The following is a 16,394-nucleotide window of genomic DNA, read 5'->3' as shown; positions in this document are numbered from 1 at the left end:
CCCACCCCACACACGCTCTCTACCTAGGGATTTACTGGGTTTGGCTTTACACGAGACCACGCCCAAGGTGGCAAATTTGTTTTCATCTATCCTAAACAAAGACCTTCCCAATTTAGACGAGGAAAGGTTTGCATACAATATACATCCTAAAGCCTAAGCATGCTCCTTCCATTTATGAAAAACCCTCCCAAACAAAGACCTTCCCAATCTATTCAGACCAATTAATTCACACAGACAGTTTTATTCATACTAGACTTAATGAAGAACCAACCAAACAACTTCTTAGTTTGGTTCAGACAACAAGACCACCTATAAGGTAGTGGCAAATGTGTTTTCACTATAGGATGGAATAAAATACAGTATAAAACCCAATATGGATACTAAAATAGATGGAATATTTGAAAGAAACTTACAAAATATCTATCTACATGGTTAATGAGACCTTCGATCGCTTTGATGGAGCTCCCTTTCCCATCCCAAACTGATAGTAGGTTTTAAGTGAGTATCATAACTATATGAGTTAGGATCCAAAATATCTACACATAACTTGACCCTTTTTGAGTTCAAATGTTGCTTTTATATGCAACTTGTATATAGAAGCCTTGTTATCAAATGGTCAAAAGGTAACGAAATTTACTTCAGTTTTTATTTAGTGTAACGATATTTTTTTTCCTCATTTAGTGTAACAAACGTTGAATTTTTCCTATTTCATACACGTTTTGATCGTTAACTTGTCAATCGTGTAACTATTGTATAGTTTTGATTATGTGACAACATATCACATCCAAATCAGCTAATGCCACATAAGCTGAAAACCTGTTTATCATGTAAAATGGGTAAAAAATAGGAAGAATTTAACTTTTTTTACACTAATTGACAAAAAATTATAGTTTTACTAAATAGGGACCAAGGGTCCGTTTGCCCAAATGCTTACCCAGCGGTAAGAGTCAAAACTCCAAGTTACTTTACTTGGGGAAAATTGGAGTCTATCAGAATGGGAACGTATGCAACAATTTAGTCGGTAAGTGCTTAACGGGTAAAAGTCGTCACTCTCACTTACTAGGTAAGATTCTCGGTTTTTGCCATGTTCATCTGATAAAGTATATGACCTGGTTAGCGTTTACCAGGTAAGAGCTTAGTAAACGACCCCTAAATTTGTTTGACCCATATGCTTATTTGCTTATATTACTTTTGCCATCTTTATGACATGTATTCTTGATTTTTTTTCGTGTTGTAGAACAAATGTGTGAAGCAAGAAAGATATAGTTATTCTGGCACCGTAAATGGGACAATCCATGTTGTTGTTGGTGGAGGAGGGAGTCATTTGTCGGATTTTACAGAGATTAATACCGTTTGGAGTTTGCATAAAGATCATGATTGGGGGTTTGTCAAACTTACGGCGTTTAACCACTCTTCACTTCTTTTCGAGTACAAGAAGAGCAGGGATGGAGTGGTTTACGATAACTTTACGATCTCGAGAGACTATAAGGATGTGTTGGCATGTGTACATGATGGGTGTGAACCTACCACTTTGGCAACTTAAACTATGGGCTAGTTACTTGTGCTATTATTAGGCAAGTGTAATCAAGTTTATTGTTCATGGAATCAAGATTGACAAATGATAGACAGCTAAAACATTACTGTAAACCAATCAAATTTGTTACTATAAAATGAATTAAATCTGTTGAAACTGATAGTTTGGTTTTTTCTATGTTGTTATGATCTATCAAATTAGCCATCAACAATCATATCATTCCGACACATAAGAGTTAATAAAAACTAGAAGGGTACTCGTGCAATGTATCGAGACACATCTTGATTTCAATGTTTTATTTTGTTCTTTATCTATGTCGATATAATATAGTTCTATGTGGTTTTGAGAAAACGATAATGTTTTTATTTTTGAATAAGATATAAATTTGAAAATATTATAAAAATTTGAAAAAAATATATCAATATTAGTATCAAATTAACTATTTAAAAGTTTTAATTTTTTGTAATTTCTTTAATTCAAAATTTTTATTATATTTTAATTTAACGTAATGAAGTAATTTAATTTAGGTTTAATAATATAATATTTTATAAAGATAATCATTAAGTATTCTGTTATAACTCAATGATTATCCTAATTATATTTAAGATTTTTTATATTTAAAATGAAATGTTTATCCTGTATTTGATTATGTTTATCTGCAGTTAGTTATACGAATTCAAAATATAGAGCTTTAATAAGTTGTACTTATGCACAACTTACTTGTAATCTTGAATTTTAAGTAATATGCATTAATAAACAGTACTTCGTGCATAAAAATGGTTTTTAAGAGTTTTTGTCAAATGCTTTATAATATAGTATAGATTATGAGGGTCCCTACCACTTGCCCTTCATATGAGGGGCATTTATGTCATTTCATTCCCGACGTTTAACTCCTTTTCTTCTCACTTAATATCTATGACACGTAAGATTCAGGAAGCTCTTTTCTATATTACGTTCTTAAACAATCAATATTCATACCGTTCTCTTCATCATCCTCAAGCGATTTAATCATTTATTTCAAATGCTTACAATTTTTTTTTAAAAGATGGTTTATATAATACGACAACTAGGTAGCAATTTTGATGAAATCAATGTTCTTGAGATTTATGGTAAGTGACGATGTACGTTGGTTATAGTTTTTTGTGAACGGAAACTAGGTTTTTGTTTTCACTTAAAGATATATAAGAACTTCAACTGTTATAATTTTGTCTTAAAAACCCGCTTTAAAAATCCATCGTGTAAGATCTTTTTAACAGATTTGTATCCACACTGAAGATATATCATGGAGGTGTTTTCACGTCACGTCCTGTTTGAAAATACGTAATGAAAAATATCAGTTTGTGGATTTAATAGATACCGATGAATTTTATAGAAATGAATCCAATCCATGACAAAATCGAAACCACGAAGATCCTAATCATACTTTTTAGGGTTAGGGACCACTTTGTAATTTTTATGAAATTACAGGGACTAAATCTGTAATTTACTCTTTTTTTTTTCATTTGATAAAAATTGGTTATTCCCCGTTCCCGGGTAGTATTTCCCCGCCGCGAGTCAAATTTCATCGCTCATCCTTTCCACCCTCCGACGGTGCAAAAATCGCCTTCGCAAGAGCCTTCCGTCGGCGCCATGGATGGCTCTGCAACACCCTCCAAGAACCCTGATGGGGCTTCCAAGTTCCTCATCGATCTTCCATCCAAAGGCCTTTTCTCATCCTCTGTGATTTCTTCCAATTTGGTAATTCTTTATAAACCCTACATTTTTTGATTGTTTTCCCTGTTCTTTTTAATCGGATTATACTATTAGCTATGTCGATTGCACTGTTGTTTTTTGTTTTTTTATGCTTTCGATGAAAAGGAAAAAGGAATGCATTGGGGTTTGAATTTGAACAATGACGTTAGGGTAACTTGATTTCCGTAATATGTTGCTCCATATATTCAAATTAGGGTTCGAACAGCATGATTTGATTCTGTTGATCTCTGTTCCATAAAAATCCGTTGAGTTTTTCGTCATCCCTTGTTATGGTTGGTACATTGTTACGTAATTGTTTGAGAAGACTTGAATTTCCTTGGTTTGTGCAGTTAAAATTTTATCATCTTTAAGTTGTGATCAATTATAAACAGCTTCCAAATTGGTACATCAGAATGTAAGTTGTGTTTTCAGAGATAGAACTGATGGATTATTGAGCTCTTAAATGTAATATTCCGGGCCAACCGTATCATATATTGTCGGATTTGTCCACACCTGGACTCACGGTTAAAATGTGTCTTACAAATGGTATGTTATACCAGATATTGTCCGCTTTATCTAAACTTGGACTCATGGCTTCTCTCTAGGTGTAGATGAAGCGGACAAAATTTGGTAAGGTTGGTCAGGGATGTTACAAATAGTATATAAGTATAAGAGCCAGAGCCAGCTTCCAGACTGTGCCAGCGAGGACGCTGGGCTCATGAGGGAGGTGGATTATGAGATCCCACATTGGTTGGGGAGGGGAACGAAGGTTGCCTTATAACGGACTGGATATCTCCTTATCAGTTGTGTTTAAAAACCATGATTAGAACGGAAAATATCTGGTACTGTTGGCCAGGGATGTTACTCTTAAGAACATGAGTTACTTTCTCTAAAGATCTGCAGTGTGAAAAGTTTAAACCATATTGATTATGAGATACAGATCCATCATGTTATGCAACTAAAAAGCATTTGTGTGGGTCTTGGAGATATGCATGAGCTTTGTTATCTTTTCTTTCTCTTATTTTCCTTTTATGAGATGTCTTTTCTTTTCTAGTTTTTCATCATCTATTTCGCATTCTATAAAAATTTATGCAGGGTGGAATGCAGGTCTATGTAACAGATCATGATACATCACCCCCAGGTCATCTTCGACAACGTGTCTTTACTATATGTTGACTTATAGACAATATGGAAAATGGTGAAACAGTTAGCACCATAGCTTATCCTGGATACAGGTCAGCTGTTCCCAAACTCCATATCCCCTCCCTGTCCACCAATCAACCCTCACACATCATCACTTTATTGAATAGTCAGAGAATAAAAAGATGACTTAAGTGTAAATGAAACCGAATGAGCCCAATATTCCCACCTGGAGGTGGGGTCTGTGGGAGGTGAGATGTATGCAGACTTGACCTCTACTCTGAGCGGTTGTTTCCATGAAGAGTGAAGACCTCTGGCTTGAAATAAACTAATGATGTGTCAAGTGTTAATTGGTGGGACGGTAATGGAACATGCAGTTTGGGGACACGTGATCTGTATTCTAGATCCGGTGTTCTAAAATGCTCACGTATGCCCCTGTAAGAATTAACAGGTTTGTTTTTTTTACCCAGAAAATCAGGTTATAAAGACTGATCAAGTGAACATACTGATTAGATCCCTTCTGCTTAAGCAACAGCAAAAGGGTGGTGGACCAACTTCAAAGGGTGTTGTCGCAAATGAGGGCTCAAGAAAGCGGTATTTTTTATATCTATACCTTATATGTGTTTTTTATGTGGTACCCTCTATTTGTATTGCTATTGCTTACTTAAACCCGGCTTTTCAAAATTTAAGTTTACCTGCTTTTCTTTTTTCACACACTTTTCAAAAGCCCTGGGGAAGGGGGGGCTTTCATGGAAACAACCGCTTTACTCTTTGGGGGTAGAGGTCAAGTCTGCATACATCTTATCCTCCCTAGACCTCACCTCTGGGTGGGATGTATTGGGCTCGTTTGATTTGGTTTGGTTTTTGGTTTGGTTTTTGGTTTTTAGGCTTTACGCTTGACTTTGTGGTGTTCTGTTTTTGGTTATTGGTGTGATGAGAAAAAGAGATTCAGAAACATTTGTGTATTGGCTGTTTATCGCATTGCACTAATTTATCGTTCTATCTCCAGGGCCCCCGAAAGAGCTGCAGATGGTAGGGCTTCTGCCAAGAGAGCAGCATCAGCCACCCAAAATGGTTCCCGGAAAGGTTAGATCTTTAGTTGAGTAAGAGTAGGTTCAAATGAGAACCATAAATGTTTTGAAAACATGGGAACTAACTATTCATGATGAATATCATTAATAATGGAAATACTTGATATTCATGATGAATAGAACTCATGAATAATTCATGAAATAGTTGGTTCACAGGGTCTCAAAATATTTCTGGTTCTCATTTGAATGTCTCTAGTTGAGTATATGACTTTAGATCCGCTAAATTGATCAATTTATCGGGCTTATATGATGTCACACTTGTTTTTGATGATGTGTTGGGTGATGTGGTTAATTCGTGATAGTTTTGCTTCCACTTCTCGACTACCTAGTGACCTTTTTGCGCCATGTAGAGGGATCAAAATCACAAATACCTGAAAATCTCCAAAGGTTGACCGTAGAGAGACTTCGTGCACTTTTAAAGGAGAGAGGACTTTCCGTTAAGGGGAAGAAGGTACGCAACTTGCATTACATAATTCTTTGTATTCTCGAATTATTTATGGAATTTCATAATCTCCGTGAACATGCTAATAGTATCTCGTTAGTAGCGTTTATATAAACTTGTAGATCAATTCCATTATCACTAGGGGTGTAAAGAGCAGATCTTGCAATATCTGCAGACTGCATTCACATGTGAATTTTGAAACTAGTATCCACATTCAAGAACATCCAAAAAGGTCATATATTTACAAATTAGAAGTTCATAACTACAAAGTCAGAAGTTCCTTAGATCAAATTTTGGAACAAAACAAATTGGCCCCAAAAGTAGGATCATTTTAGGTGGGTTTTATGCTAAGGTCTGAATCTCTTATTTGGTTAGGAGGTTAAACAAATCTAATTTGGAAAGTTACATAATCTTTTTGATTGTAAACAGATGGTTCAACTTAGTAGAGTTATGGTCAAAACTCGGGGTATTAACGAGTCGAGTCGAGTTGCAGGTTATTCGAACTCGACTTGAAAAAATATTACCAGGCTCGATTTTGATTAACTTTTTCACAGTAGGCTCGAGCTCGACTAACTTTTTCACAGTAGGCTCAAGCTCGATTACTTTTTAGTGTTTGAGCTAGGGTTCGAACTCAAGATGAATTAGTTCTCTTATTGACTCAGCCTCAATAATTTTTGAACTTCGATTATATGATTTATAAACATATAACCTGTTTGGCTCGAAAAAAGTGTATGTTTGAGTGGCTCGACTCGACTCAATTCGAAAAATTTAATCAAACTTTTGAACATGAGTCGCATATTGTTATTATGGAGCTCGACTCATTAAGTTGAACGAGTTTCAGTATGTATTTGAGATTGACTTGAGCTTGAGTAGTTGTTAAAAGCTTGACTCGTTCAGTGGCAGACCCGGGTTGTAGGTGAGCTGAGACACAAACGAAAAGCTTAAGATAATTTTTTAAGTAAAAATATGATTTCATTAAAACGATAAAACAAGTTACCTTCTACAATTGTTCTCGATGAAACCTCGTCTTTTGAAAGCAGTTAAGTACATCATTATTCGTGACTTTGCATAGCCGCTTAATGTGTTTATAACTGAATCCCATTGTTTCGAGAGATTTTTTTAAGTTTTTTGGTTGATTTCGAGGGATTTTGTAAGTTCTTTTAGCTGATAAGTGACTTTTATGGGTTGATTTCGAGAGAATTTTTCGGTTTTTTGGTTGATTTCGAAGGACTTACTCAGTGTTTTATGGTTGAATGTTATTCATCATAAATCTCTGATAAGTGACTTAATGTGCTTTTAAATATTCATGATAAATGGTGTAACAAATATTTATGATGAATAACATTCATCATAAACATTCACAAAATAGATGGTTCTTGGGTTCCTCAAATATTCAAGGCTCATAAATGAACCAGTTCCTATATATCTGTGTATGTCGCCATAACGCATGCCTTTGAAAAACGTCGTGGCCTCACCATAACTCATGAAACTTAAGTCTTGGCCTCACTGTCATACCACGTACCACGTGGGTGGATACATAGGAATCAAAATCTTCCGAATCACTCATGTTATGATATTCTACATCCTAAGTCTTCCCGTTCCATCATCTGGCTTATGTTCTTCATGTAGCATTCAGACCGAACGACTCTATGAAATTACGTCGATACTTCCACATATTATCGGTAACATAGGAGACATCTCTATCCGCGAAGGAATCTTTAGAATTACCACTGCTTAGCTTTCAATTCGCCTCTTACTGAATAAGAGGTCTGATTTAGAATATTGACTTTTTACTTGTATAATGGGGTTATGGTTGGCAGGAGGAACTGATTGGAAGATTGAGAGCAGCTACTGCTGCTGCTAGTGGTGGTTTGGGAACCTCATCTGCAGTCCAATAAGTGGTATCAATTATTTAGATTTTTTTTTTCAATTTTTGTGATGTACAACTATTTGATGCACAAGATGTTGTACAGTACAAGTCCAGTAAAGCCAAAATGCCTTCGTCTATGTTGTAATAATGCTAAGGAAGGTTGTGTTTATATCTATTTTTAAAGGATTGTTAAGATATTCAAAAATCTGAATCCTACAAAAATTGTACAGTGGTTCATGACATGACGTGTGTTTAAGAGGTCGTTTACCAAATGTTTATTCGGGTAAGTGTTTACCAAAAGTCACATTACCTTACCGGATGGATATAGTAAGAACTAAGAATTTTACCCGGTAAAAGCGAGACAAGCACCATGAGTCTTTCTGGGTAAGTGAGGGCAACGACTCTTACCACTGTAAGCGCTTCCAGGTATATTGTTGCATACGCTTTGCAAAACCCGACCCGACCCAACCCGAATTACCCGAAAAACCCGACTGAAAAATCCCGATCCGAACCGATATCTATGAACCGAACCAACCCGAGGTTCAAAATCCGAAAATTATATCGGGTTAGTAGGATCGGGTAGGATCTCATGATCCAAAACCCGAACCCGTTCAAAACCCGAATTGTTCGACTTTTACTACTAGTACTAGATACCTTTGAATTGTCATGGTGTATGTCAATCTTTGTCTTCCATTTTTTAAGAAGACTATTACTATTACCATTACCATGCAACAATTCTAAAGATTGGTGATGGGTCAGGGATCTAAAACCCGAACCTGCCCTAACCCGAACTTCCCTCGAACCCGAACTGCATATTACGGGACATGATATTATAATCAGATACCAGATCAGTTTCGTCGGTTTATGGTCCGATCCTACCCAATCCGACTCGTGCTCACCCCCTAATCATTTTGCACAAAACCATTCAGCAACTGCCAAACAATCCCTAAATAAATTATATCAACAAAACAAGTATCTTATTTTCTTTAATTTGACATTCATATTAATATATATTTTTATTTAGGTTCTTTTTTCGTGCTTTCCCGTTTGGTGAATCCCCTGTTGATGCCCTCGAGGGTGTCGCTTAGTTTGCAAAAGGACAAAGCGACGCTACTCAAATACACAATAGATTCAATTTTAAATCTCGCGGTAGACGGGTTTGAACCCCTCCGCTGATTCAGCTTTGAAATGTCTTCGTACATGTGGTTCCTAGCGGACAGGTTCTATTTGTACCGTTAATCAACATTTTGCCAAATCCCGTATTGACTTCTTGGTACCATATATAACTATTCAAAATATCCGTAAAGAATCAATTCATTCTCGGACATTTTAACATGCATTAAAAGACACTCGTTTTTTTAACTCGTTATGTAACAAGCCGACCCCGCCGCTTTTATTGATCTCGTATACTTTCCATGGTTGCAATATCTCCAACCGATCTTTCCCTTTCAAGTTTCATGTTTATTATCTTAGAAGTCGTGGATCGACTTGGTCCATTCGGTATGGATGGGACCTCGGATCGGACTCAGTCCCGTGGTTTTGGACGGTGAATGGTCCATTTTGGCCCAATTGTAACTATCATGACATGGTGATGGTGGCCACCAATTATTGATGATTATCTCCAACTCAACTCATATTTCTAATCTTTTGACACCTTGGCTTCAAAATCTCACTTTTAGAAAGAAACGTAAAACTACATCAAATGGATTTATATCTTGTTTGATATCTATATTATATTATAAAACATTTGACAAAAACTCTTAAAAACCATTTTTTATGCATAAAGTACTGTATGTTAATGTATATTACTTAAAATTCAATATTACAAGTAAATTTTGCATAAGTACAACTTATTAAAGCTCTATTTTTGAATTCGTGTAACTAACTCTAGATAAACATAATCAAATACAGGATAAACAGCTCATTTTAAATATAAAAAATCTAAAATATAATTAGGATAATTATTGAGTTTCTAACAGAATGTTTAATTATTATCTTTAATAAAAATTATATTATTAAACCAAAAATAAATTACTTTCTTATTAGATCTAAATTAAATTATAATGAAAAATTGAATTAAAGAAGTTACACCAAAAAAATGAAAAGTATTAAATAGTTAATTTAATACAATATCGATTTTTTTTATGTTATATTTAAATTTATATTTCATTTAAAAATAAAAACATTATCGTTTTCTCAAAATTACATAATATCGTATTATATCGGTAGAGACAGAATAAAAATTAAACATTGAAATGGAGATTTATCTCGCTGCATTGTACGAGTACCATTTTAGTTATATTATAAAACATTTGATAGAAGTTTTTAAAACCATTATTTATGCATGAAGTATTGTTTATTAATATATATTAATTAAAATTTAAGATTACAAGTAAATTATGCGTAAGTACAATTTATTAAAGCTCAATTTTAGATAAACATAATCAAATATAGTATAAACATCTCATTTTAAATATAAAAGATATAAAATATAGTTATGATAATTATTGAGTTCTAACGGAATCATTATCTTTATAAAAATTATATTGTTAAGTCAAAAATAAATTATTTCGCTATTAAACCTAAATTAAATTATAATAAAAAATTAGATTAATAAAAAAATAATTTTTTAAATAGTTAAATTGATATTAATATTGATATATTTTTTCAAAAGTTTTATGATATCTTCAATTTTATTTTTATTCAAAAGTGTAAACATTATCTTTCTCAAAACCACATAAACCGTATCACATCAACAGACACAAAAAATAAAACAAAATATTAAAATAAAGATGTATCTTGATGTATTGCGCGAGTACCCTACTAGTACATCATAACTTCTGAGTTTTTGAATAAGTTGACTTTTTGATCTAATAGTTAAAAAAACACAGATCTTCAACTACTTTTAACCGAAAGCTGATAAAAGAACATGGGTTTTTATCTATGTTCAATCATCATCATCATCGTCATCGTCATCTTCACCTTTATCTTTGATTTCAATCATCATCACGAACTTCTACACACATCCAGTAATTTTCATATACAATAAATTAAAGTTTTATTCTTTTAACCGTGGTGATAGAAACTGGTAAATGAAAGTTGTGAAGAATCAGATAGTCTTTTACAATTACCCTTCAAAATCAGGGTTTTTATTTTCGTAGCAAATTCCTTATCTTCTTTTTGGATCAAGAATCAACTTTTCCAAACCGAATAAATTGATTACAAAGTCAACAGTTATCCCCACGAGACTTATCATATCATTATTTAATATCTGACCCTTTTAAGTTGCATCTATTCCAATTTTACGTGCTTAAACTTGTCGGTGATAGATTCAGTATTTTTAAAATTCATTTATTACAGATATTCATCATTTTGTCCACCAACCATTTAAAGAAAATCCATATAAATTTCAAAATAAGCAAGATGCATCCAACAAGTATATATATAGCCTTAGCATATATGAAATCCATCCCCACATAATATATTTTATTTACTTTTAATAAATAATAATCTTTAATATTGCTTTCATTTTCAAGACTTTGAATGACATATCCTATTAGATAGACAAAATGCAATTATTGGAAAACAAAAATTCACACATTCAACCCCAATAGAATAAGACATATACAAGATTGGTCCCTATGATAATATTACGTTAGATTACTCTTTAAAATAGTCGTTGAGGAAAGAAAGGATGATCCAACGTATAGAGGTGGATTTAGAAGGTTATTTATGCTGTTATAACGTAACACATAATGAAACAAACTGGTAGCATTCTTAAGGAGCGAAAAAGAATTTCGGTTAGCCAAAAGATTGTGGTTGCATAGGTATCCACTGGCACCCTGACCCCCGATCTGCTATCGTCAACACATACTGAAGAAAGATAGTCCAAATCTAGTCAAGATTCTAAATGGCATGACGGGGTGGCGAGACCAAACCTCAAGCCTTAAGAGACGACGAGTCGACGAAGGTGTGCCACAGACTTAATGTGGTGTGAGACGCATGCCTTGAGTCACCATGCTCCATGGCGGTTGTCGCGGTGAACCTTTTAGAACAGTGAATCTAGCCGATGTAAGACTCCAACACCTCACCTTCAACGCCGACTAGACATGCACAGATAGGCCTAGAGCGTTGAATCCAAAAAAAAAATATGACAGACTTTGCCTCTAATACCATATGAGAATATTCAAAACCTCATTATATCAGTTCCAACAAAAACCCTTATAGAGAAAATGGAAGTTCCAACTTCCAACGTATATCGAGAATAACGATTCAAGTTTAATCGGTGGGGGAATTCCAACAATCTCAACTTTTGATTGCTCGTTTCTTTCTTAATAAGAAAAAGGAAGCAAAAAAAAAAACTAATCTTTACTGATTTCGTTTTCAAGAAATTGGAAACCCAGTAACTTATCAGACAGATAAAACTTAATTACAGGAAATTAAAAACAAAAATCCACACACATATCTAAATCAATCAGCTATCGATTCAGAAACCCCGTAACTTATTAAACAAACAACACTTTGGTTATGAGAAACAAAAGAAAACCCACACGTGTCTGAATCAATAAGCTACTGATGCGGAACTCCGACAGTCCCGACTCTTGATCGTTCATTTCTTTCTTTACAACAAAAAAGCTAATCTTTATTGCTTTCGCCTTTTTAAAAATTTAAACACCCGGTGACTTATTAGACCGATAAAACTTATTTATTAAAAAAAATAAAAAATAAAAAATAAAAAAGCAAGATTTGGATGTGTCCAAAGTTAATGTCAATTTTGATATGGTATTTTGACAAAGACAAGACTTTTTACAAGGTTGCGAGTCTAATGGACGGTGAAAGACTCCAATTTTTCCATTTCTGCGCCGATTTCACGTCGGCATCCACTTTTTTATTTCACCTTTTTAAGGTATTTTAATCATGGATGACTACCACTTACAAATTATAACTTCACTTCTAATTTATATATATATATATATATATATATTGTTTATTAATGTATGTTACTTAAAGTTCAAGATTATAAATAAATTGTATATAAGTATAACTTATTAAAGTTTTATGTTTGAATTCGTATAACTAACTGCAGATAAACATAATCAAATATGAGATAAATATTTCGTTTTAAATATAAAAGGTCTGGAATATGATAAGAATAGTTATCGAATTCTAACAAAATTTTAATTATTATTTTTATAAAAAATTATATTATTAAACTAAAAATAAATTAGTTCGTTGTTAATCTTAAATTAAATTGTAATAAAAAAAATATTGAATTAAGAAAATTATACAAAAGAACGAAATTTTTTGAATAGTTAATTTGATATTAATATCGATATTTTTTTTCTTTAAAATTTTATGATATTTTAAAATTTATATTTTATTCAAAAAATAAAAATGTTATCGTTTTTTCAAAACCATATAAAACCGTATTATAACATCGATGGAGACAAATAATAAAACAAAACATTGAAATCGAGATATATTTAGCTGCATTGCACGAGTACTTTTTTAGTGTGTGTGTATATATATATATGTATATGTATATATATTCACAAATCTTGAACATATTAATTATGGTTACAAAAATTAAAATAATTTAAAGATTGTGGAAAAATACTAAAAATCAGATATTATAGGTACTTACTTAGGTAAAAAATGATGCTCGAAAGGTGATTGATGACGTTTGATGCTCCTTAGGTTTTGCATTGAGTTGTATTGTATCAAGGAGAAGTGTATAAGGGGATTATTGGATTTTTAAGAATGACGAGAGTTCATCATTCCCAATAGAAAACCATGTGACGTTTTCACGACTGACCAACATTTTGTTTGTAGAAAATCATGTAACGTTTTCACTCATTTTATTACCGTGACGGTGTGGGAAACCTCGAGAAAAGTGTTTGTGACATCTTGGATGAATCCCACATCGTCAAATACAAGGAGGATGCTCGAAAACTTAACGGAAATGTCAGGAATTTAAGTAGGGGAAGTCTGTGACAACCAGCGTAATAAATACTGCACAATTCCACATGTTTTACGAAATTTTAAATTATGGATAAATTAATATAATTAAATGAATAAACATAAAGTGACAATTCGTGCTCGACGTGTCAATTGAACAACAGAAATAAGAACCAAGTTCAATATATTTAGCACGTGATTCTAATGACAAAAATTTTGAACTATGAAGATTGCGGCATGCATGAAAAACGTGCGTTTTTTAATGAGTGAACTACGAGTCTCTCACGTGTTGTTGATTAACCCTTATTATATATAACCACCACCTTCCTCCTCCATCTTCATCCACCACCACGACGACCAACCACCACCACCACCACCACCACCATGCAAATTCTCTCTCTCCTCCACTTTCTCTCTCTACTCTTCATCATTCTTTACTTGGTCTCTTTTCTTAGATTCTTGATAATGGCGGTTTCTTCTTCGTCAACCACCACCTCCGCCACCGCCACCACCTCCGATTATGGACATAAGTCATACCCATTCATCGGCTCTCTTATTTCTTTTCACCAGAACAGCCACCGTCTCATCCACTGGTTCACCCACCTCCTCTCCGTCTCACCATCGCAGACCATCGTCTTGAATCGACTTGGCCGGAAAAACCAAATGATCGTCACCGCGAACCCTGCTAACGTCGAACATATCCTCAAAACTAACTTCGAAAACTACCCAAAAGGCAAACCTTTCACGGACCTCCTCGGAGACTTCCTCGGAATGGGAATATTCAACGTCGACGGCGAGCTATGGAGCACTCAGAGGAAGTTAGCTAGCCATGAGTTTAGCACCAAATCGTTGCGAGAGTTTATGGATAGTGTAGTTGAAGAAGTTATAACGAACCGGCTGATTCCACTGCTTGAAAACTCCATTGAAAACGACCACGTGTTGGACATGCAGGACGTCCTCCGACGGTTGGCTTTCGATACCATTTGTAAAATCTCTCTGGGATGGGACCCGTGTTGTTTGGATGACTCACGACCGGTGCCGCCGCTTGCAATCGCGTTTGATGTCGCCGCGAGTTCCAGCGCGATGCGTGGCATTTCACCGGCGAATTGGGTCTGGAAAATGAAGAGGTTGTTGAACGTCGGAAGTGAACGGCGGTTGAAGGCGGCCGTCGGAGTTGTACATCGTGAAGTGAATAAGATAATCGGAGATAGACGACGGCAGATGGACGGAAATGACAGCCAAAGAGATTTATTATCCCGGTTTATCTCCGCCGGCCACGGCGACGAGCTGGTGAGGGATATGGTGATAAGCTTTTTAATGGCGGGAAGAGACACCACTTCGGCGGCGATGACGTGGCTTCTCTGGCTGCTGACATGGCACCCCACCGTCGAGAAAGAAGTTCTAGACGAGCTCACCGCCATAACCACCGATCATAATTACTCGAACAACTTAAACTTTGAAGATTTAAAGAAAACAGATTATTTGAAAGCATGTTTATGTGAATCAATGCGGCTATACCCGCCGGTGGTGTGGGACTCAAAACACGCCGGAAAAGATGACGTGTTGCCGGACGGAACGCCGGTGTACAAGGGAAACAGAGTGATGTATTTTCCATACGGCATGGGAAGGATGGAAGCTTTGTGGGGTAAGGATTGTTTGGAGTTTAGACCGGACCGGTGGTTTAGTGAACCGGGGGTTCTGAAAATGGAAAGCCCTTATAAATTTCCTGTTTTTCAAAGCGGTCCAAGGGTTTGTTTAGGGAAAGAGATGGCTTTTGTGCAGATGAAGTATGTGGTGGCTTCGATTCTGAGACGGTTCGAGTTGGTTCCGGTTTGTTTGGATGAACCGGTTTTTGTACCGTTGTTGACGGCTCACATGAATGGTGGGTTCAAGGTTAGGGTTCGTAGAAGGAATTAATGTGTATTTATGAAGACTAAAAGGTGGGTTGTTTTTGCCGTTGGATGATTAATCTTTAATCAATCTAACGGTTATTATAAATCGATATATTTTTCTAAATTATGTTACTTAATTTGGGTATTATATATTAAATTTAAATGCTTATATTGTTAATGAAATTAAGTCGATGGTTTTAATAGAAACAACTAATATATATCATTTACGGTAGATGATATATTTGTGTACATCTCATGCCAACCATGTATATTGTCGATTAAAGGGGTGTTTGGAATTGCTTATAAAAACAACTTATTGACTTATTCTGGTGTGGTACTGATAATAAGCACTTTTGAGTGTTTGAATAAACAACTTATACCGGTGCCAAATCGGTAATAAGAAGTTTTTGAATAAGTTAAACCCTTCTGACTTAATAATAAGTTGATAAGTGTTTTTGTAAAAAAGAATAAGTTGTTTCAAATAAGCAATCTCAAACACCCCCTAAGATGTACTGAATTGTCTTTTATTTTGGTTAAGGCGAAAGTTTAGAAAACCCAACAAATGATTAAATCATAAACTATTTTTTGGATGGAAAAATCATTAAACTTTCTTATTTTGAATAATTATGTCTTTAAACATTTTTTTCCAATAAAATAAACCATTGAACTTTTAAAATTGGTTACTTACTTGTAACTGACTGAAAAATGTCCTAAAGTAAAACTACTTGTAACCCCT

At 34.6% G+C, this 16,394-nt stretch overlaps 3 protein-coding genes across 7 annotated transcripts in view; all 3 read left to right on the top strand.

The window, feature by feature from the left end:
• Positions 1–1,675, top strand: part of LOC112510738 (nucleotide pyrophosphatase/phosphodiesterase-like) — a 10,865-nt gene extending 9,190 nt beyond the window's left edge. For 3 of the 4 annotated variants that reach the window (XM_025116063.1, XM_025116061.1, XM_025116062.1), the window contains one exon: positions 1,238–1,543. In XM_025116063.1, the coding sequence (XP_024971831.1) occupies positions 1,238–1,543 (306 nt within the window). Of the gene's footprint in view, positions 1–1,237 lie in introns of all 4 variants that reach the window. The other variant, XM_025116060.1, reaches the window with a different exon arrangement.
• A 1,413-nt stretch (positions 1,676–3,088) lies between these two features.
• LOC112511632 lies at positions 3,089–8,013 on the top strand. 2 transcript variants are annotated; one of them, XM_025117332.1, is made up of 6 exons: positions 3,089–3,271; positions 4,361–4,406; positions 4,876–4,999; positions 5,415–5,491; positions 5,847–5,947; positions 7,759–8,013. In XM_025117332.1, the coding sequence occupies exons 1-6, from the start codon at positions 3,164–3,166 to the stop codon at positions 7,834–7,836; spliced, it is 534 nt and encodes a 177-aa protein (XP_024973100.1). In that variant the 5' UTR covers positions 3,089–3,163; the 3' UTR covers positions 7,837–8,013. The 2 variants fall into 2 exon arrangements, with proteins under 2 accessions (XP_024973100.1, XP_024973099.1); XM_025117331.1 differs by having other exon boundaries at positions 3,092–3,271; positions 5,799–5,947.
• A 6,137-nt stretch (positions 8,014–14,150) lies between these two features.
• Positions 14,151–15,772, top strand: LOC112511704 (cytochrome P450 94B3). The gene has a single exon (XM_025117416.1). The coding sequence runs from the start codon at positions 14,151–14,153 to the stop codon at positions 15,681–15,683; it is 1,533 nt and encodes a 510-aa protein (XP_024973184.1). The 3' UTR covers positions 15,684–15,772.
• The last annotated feature ends 622 nt before the right edge of the window (positions 15,773–16,394 follow it).

This window comes from Cynara cardunculus (assembly GCF_001531365.2).
Source record: "Cynara cardunculus var. scolymus isolate 2C chromosome LG 4, CcrdV1, whole genome shotgun sequence".
Taxonomy (NCBI): domain Eukaryota; kingdom Viridiplantae; phylum Streptophyta; class Magnoliopsida; order Asterales; family Asteraceae; genus Cynara; species Cynara cardunculus.
Note: the sequence above shows the minus strand (reverse complement) of the source record. Positions and strands in the feature narration are given on the sequence as shown.

Excerpts from the sequence above, each read along its gene's own strand:
- LOC112511704 (XM_025117416.1), top strand. The coding sequence starts at position 14,151 with ATGCAAATTCTCTCTCTCCTCCACTTTCTCTCTCTACTCTTCATCATT.
- LOC112511632 (XM_025117331.1), top strand. The coding sequence starts at position 3,164 with ATGGATGGCTCTGCAACACCCTCCAAGAACCCTGATGGGGCTTCCAAG. Across the intron at positions 4,407-4,875 it reads TCATGATACATCACCCCCAG|AAAATCAGGTTATAAAGACT; the intron begins GTCATCTTCGAC and ends TTTTTTACCCAG. Across the intron at positions 5,000-5,414 it reads AATGAGGGCTCAAGAAAGCG|GGCCCCCGAAAGAGCTGCAG; the intron begins GTATTTTTTATA and ends TTCTATCTCCAG.